The 3,937-nt window shown below is 43.7% G+C and overlaps 1 protein-coding gene across 1 annotated transcript in view; it reads right to left on the bottom strand.

Moving 5' to 3' along the window:
* Window positions 1-3,647, bottom strand: part of LOC122555273 (neurophysin 1-like) — a 7,156-nt gene extending 3,509 nt beyond the window's left edge. Inside the window, exons 1-2 of the mRNA XM_043701108.1 lie at window positions 3,463-3,647; window positions 951-1,155 (exon numbers count right to left, since the gene is read on the bottom strand). Coding sequence (XP_043557043.1) covers window positions 951-1,155; window positions 3,463-3,582 — 325 coding nt within the window. The 5' untranslated portion in view covers window positions 3,583-3,647. The remainder of the gene's footprint in view (window positions 1-950; window positions 1,156-3,462) is intronic.
* Between the last annotated feature and the right edge of the window lie 290 nt (window positions 3,648-3,937).

The following is a 3,937-nucleotide window of genomic DNA, read 5'->3' as shown; positions in this document are numbered from 1 at the left end:
GACCCACAAGCCTGACCACCCTGGCCGCCCCATTTTTTTCAGCCTGCTCCTGCCCCACTGAACTCATCTCTACCTACCTTGGCACTGTCCTATCCCCCCTTAGTCCAGAAAATCCCCACATTCATTCAAGACACCACCAATGCCCTCCACCTCTTCCAAGACTTCCGTTTCCCCGGCCCCCAACGCCTCATCTTCACCATGGACATCCAATCCCTCTACACCTCCAGGACCTCCAAGCCCTCCGTTTCTTCCTCTCCTGACGTTCCCAACAGTACCCTTCCACTGACACTCTCATTCGTTTGGCTGAACTGGTCCTCTCCCTTAACAATTTCTCCTTTGAATCCTCCCACTTCCTCCAGACCAAAGGGGTAGCCATGGGCACCTGTATGGGCCCCAGCTATGCCTGTCTCTTTGTCGGCTATGGAACAGTCCATCTTCCTAGTTACATCGGCACCACTCCTCACCTCTTCCTCCGCTACATTGATGACTGCATCGGCTCCACCTCGTGCTCCCGCGAGGAGGTTGAGCAGTTCATCAACTTCACCAACACATTCCAACCCGATCTTAAAAAAGTAAAAAAAAGCTCCATTCCTGATGAAGGTCGATTTTCCTGCTCTTCGGATGCTGCCTGACCTGCTGTGCTTTTTTAGTACCACTCTGATCTAAACTCTGGTTTCCAGCATCAGCAGTCCTCACTTTTGCCTCTATGATTCTATGCCCTCTAACTGGTGCCGTGATGGGAGCACTGCATGTTCCACCTTCATAGTTAATCGTTCACAATGACCTGGGATTCATTTCCTCTAAACAACTCCTTCGCATTCATAATCGGTTTCAAAGCACAACTTCAGAAAATTAACCTTCTTGATCCCAGAGTGAGCTCCTTTCCCTTTTCATTGTGATATTGAAGGCATTGTTTTGAGACAATGTGAAATGAGGAGCCAATTACTCACCCTGTGTACAGCAGATTCCAGATGAAGCACATTTCCCGCCGTTGCTGCCGCAGGCTCTGCCACTGGGTTCACAAGGAGACAGCAGGTAATCTTCCTTCTGACACCTCAGGGTCTCCGAGGTTCCAATGTAGCAGCCAAACCCCTCTCCACAGCAAATACTGGCTCCAAAGCAATGGCCCCTGTTACCAGGACCACATGGTATACACTAGGAAGGATCAGGAATAGGGGTTATGCCAGTGATGTTCCGAAAGCTCCATTCTCACAATGTCACTGGTCATCCAAAGAAAACGTTAAATCTACAATGTGGCTTCAAGGGTTGCCATTGTGCAGTACTAATGCAGCTGTATCTTTGAACTGGAATGACTAGGCTCCAGTCCCATTTGCCCACAATCTATGCCTGAATAGGTTAAAATAACTATAACTTCCTCATTAAAACTTCATGATGCGGTTCTACCAAAACCTCACTAGTGTTCCGAATACCACGTAATTGGAAAGGACGAATGTACCATTGGTTCCATCTTGTGGAAATGTATGAAGCAAGGTACAAAGATTTTTGGCTATTGTAGCAACAAGTATCAAACCTAAAATGTATCAAACTAAATCTCAAACTCCTTTCAAAATCAAATCCACATAAAGGTTTCCCTGGGTCTGATGACATATGAGGCACATGTTCTCTCTGTTCTGTAGATAGGTTCCTTAATTAGGGCTGTCAGCAGAGTTAAGGGCTGCCCCACCCCACATAAAGCCTGACTGGCCAGGAGTTTCTCTCACTCTTGCTGACTGCCACAGGCTAATTTACAGATTGACAATCAATCTGTTTAGCTGGTTTATAAATCCACCTTCCCCTGCCATCTAGTCCCAGAAAAGGACTCAAACCCAGAGCTTCTGGCAAGACCCATTGCAATACAAAACCTCTAAGGTCACATTACAGCATTTTTAGTGTGGTTGCATGCGACTTGCGAATCTTTCGGAAAATAATGAATTCATTAGCCCCATAGTCTGTTCCTTTTCAATATCACACCCAACTATCATCTTATCGTTACCAGTCTGCTGCAAAACAGAAAACTGCAAGCTCATTCAATCCATCGAGATTTTGCCTTCCATCATAGACTATTACACATGCTTTTAACTGCTTGAGTCGACCCTGAGTCTTGAACTATTATGAAAAATTTCCCAGAAATATCTTTGATAATGTGAAATATTCAACAACCTCACATTCAACCAGCATACAAGGTCAATGTCCTTAATTTTGTTTCTGGTGTTCATAAATTCCCAGTTATTACAATAACCTTTGTGGTCCTGGAAGATTGTCAGTACCACTGCCTTGCAATTTTGCCAGGTGCAGGCAACATGAAGATTTTTACATAATATTTTCAGATTTGACTTCAAGGTGACTTGTACCTGTGTTGGTGAGAAACCTTTCAGAAAATCTTTAATAAATGTCCATTTAAAAAATAAGTATGATCTTCTGCCCTTACATTCATTTTACTGTTTATTTTTTAAAAACAAGCCACCAGATTAATTAAACATATAAAATACAGGTTCTATTAACTTTTCCCTGAGTTTCACTGAGAAGTCATTTGTCTGTCTTTTTTCCCATTCTTGTTTTTGAGGGGTTGCCTGCAGACTTCTCTCGGATTGTTCAATGCTCATGGATGAAGTATTGACAGTCGTTTGCTATCGTCCCTTGCATGTTGACTCTTCCTCTCCCACTCTTACTGCCTGCCATCAGGCCTAATGACAGGATTTACCGACTGAAAATCAAATCTCCTTGACCACGTTACAAATGTACCTTCCATGGCCAACATGTGCTTGGTGTCGGACTCAGACACTGCTGGACAGAGGGAGGGACACTGCCATTGTTCCCCAAGCTCTCCTCACGGATGGTACCACACCACACATTACCTCAGGGGAGTAGCCTCAAGGTTTAGGATGAAATTGGATCATGTACCGAAGTCGCAGGAGGGAATTGTGTTTCTGCTGACCATGTATTTGTTCAGTAATGGAATCTAGTCCTACTCCAGGAAGGGTTGGGTTTAGCTCAGTTGGGCTGGATGGTTAGGTTGCGAATCAATGTGATGTCAACAGCCTGGTTACAATCCCCACACTGGCTGAGGTTACCATGAAGGACTGTTCTTCTCAATATCTCCACTCAGCTGAGGTATGATGCGCTTCAGGTTCAATCACCAGCAGTTGTCTCTCTCTAATGAGAGAGCAGCTCCATGGTCTGAAAAGATCATGGTGACCACTACTACTACCTACTACTCCAGGATCTATCTAACCAGCTCGTGCAATATCTATACATGAGCCATTGTGAAAGTTTTCAATATGGAGCTTCTCAATATTGTATGTGAAAAGAAGAGTTCTGGGGTATTGTGTGGATTAATTTGTTGCGCCACTTATCTTGGTTTACAATTTGAGCGCAGCATTGAAGGAGCAGCCAGTATTTAAAGATCATTTCAAATGACAGCTATTTACTGCAAACAATGTCACAATGAGAGTTGCTCCTTACCTGTCTGATCTCCATGTCCATGATCGATCGCTTGCCTCCTACAGGGCAGTTGTTAATGTAACAAGCTGAAGTGAAGCAGATGAGGCAGAGCAGGCAAACAGCTAGGTAGACAGACTGCATGGTGTTCTATCTGTTGGAGCTAGAGCCAGGAAACCTTCCAAACTGCACTGAGCATCTCTGAATCCTCACCTTATTTATACTCTCCAACAATCATTCCCAGTACGGAGATGCTATCGTCTTGCTAATTTAGCACACGCTGAATATATTTTCCAAACTATTTTAATGAGCAGATGTATAGTCCCACACACGATTCACCTGAGGTCAGTTATAACCTGAACCAATGCTTTATCTTTATAATTGAGCTTAATTTATTCAACAACATGAGTGAGGCCATTGCAACCTGAATACCATTTTTCAATTAAATGTTCCTTTGTAGGTTTAATGCAAAGAGAAGATTGCAAGATTAAAATTAAAA

The sequence above is a fragment of the Chiloscyllium plagiosum genome, chromosome 1 (assembly GCF_004010195.1).
Source record: "Chiloscyllium plagiosum isolate BGI_BamShark_2017 chromosome 1, ASM401019v2, whole genome shotgun sequence".
Classification (NCBI taxonomy): domain Eukaryota; kingdom Metazoa; phylum Chordata; class Chondrichthyes; order Orectolobiformes; family Hemiscylliidae; genus Chiloscyllium; species Chiloscyllium plagiosum.
This window is presented reverse-complemented; position numbering and strand designations above follow the sequence as displayed.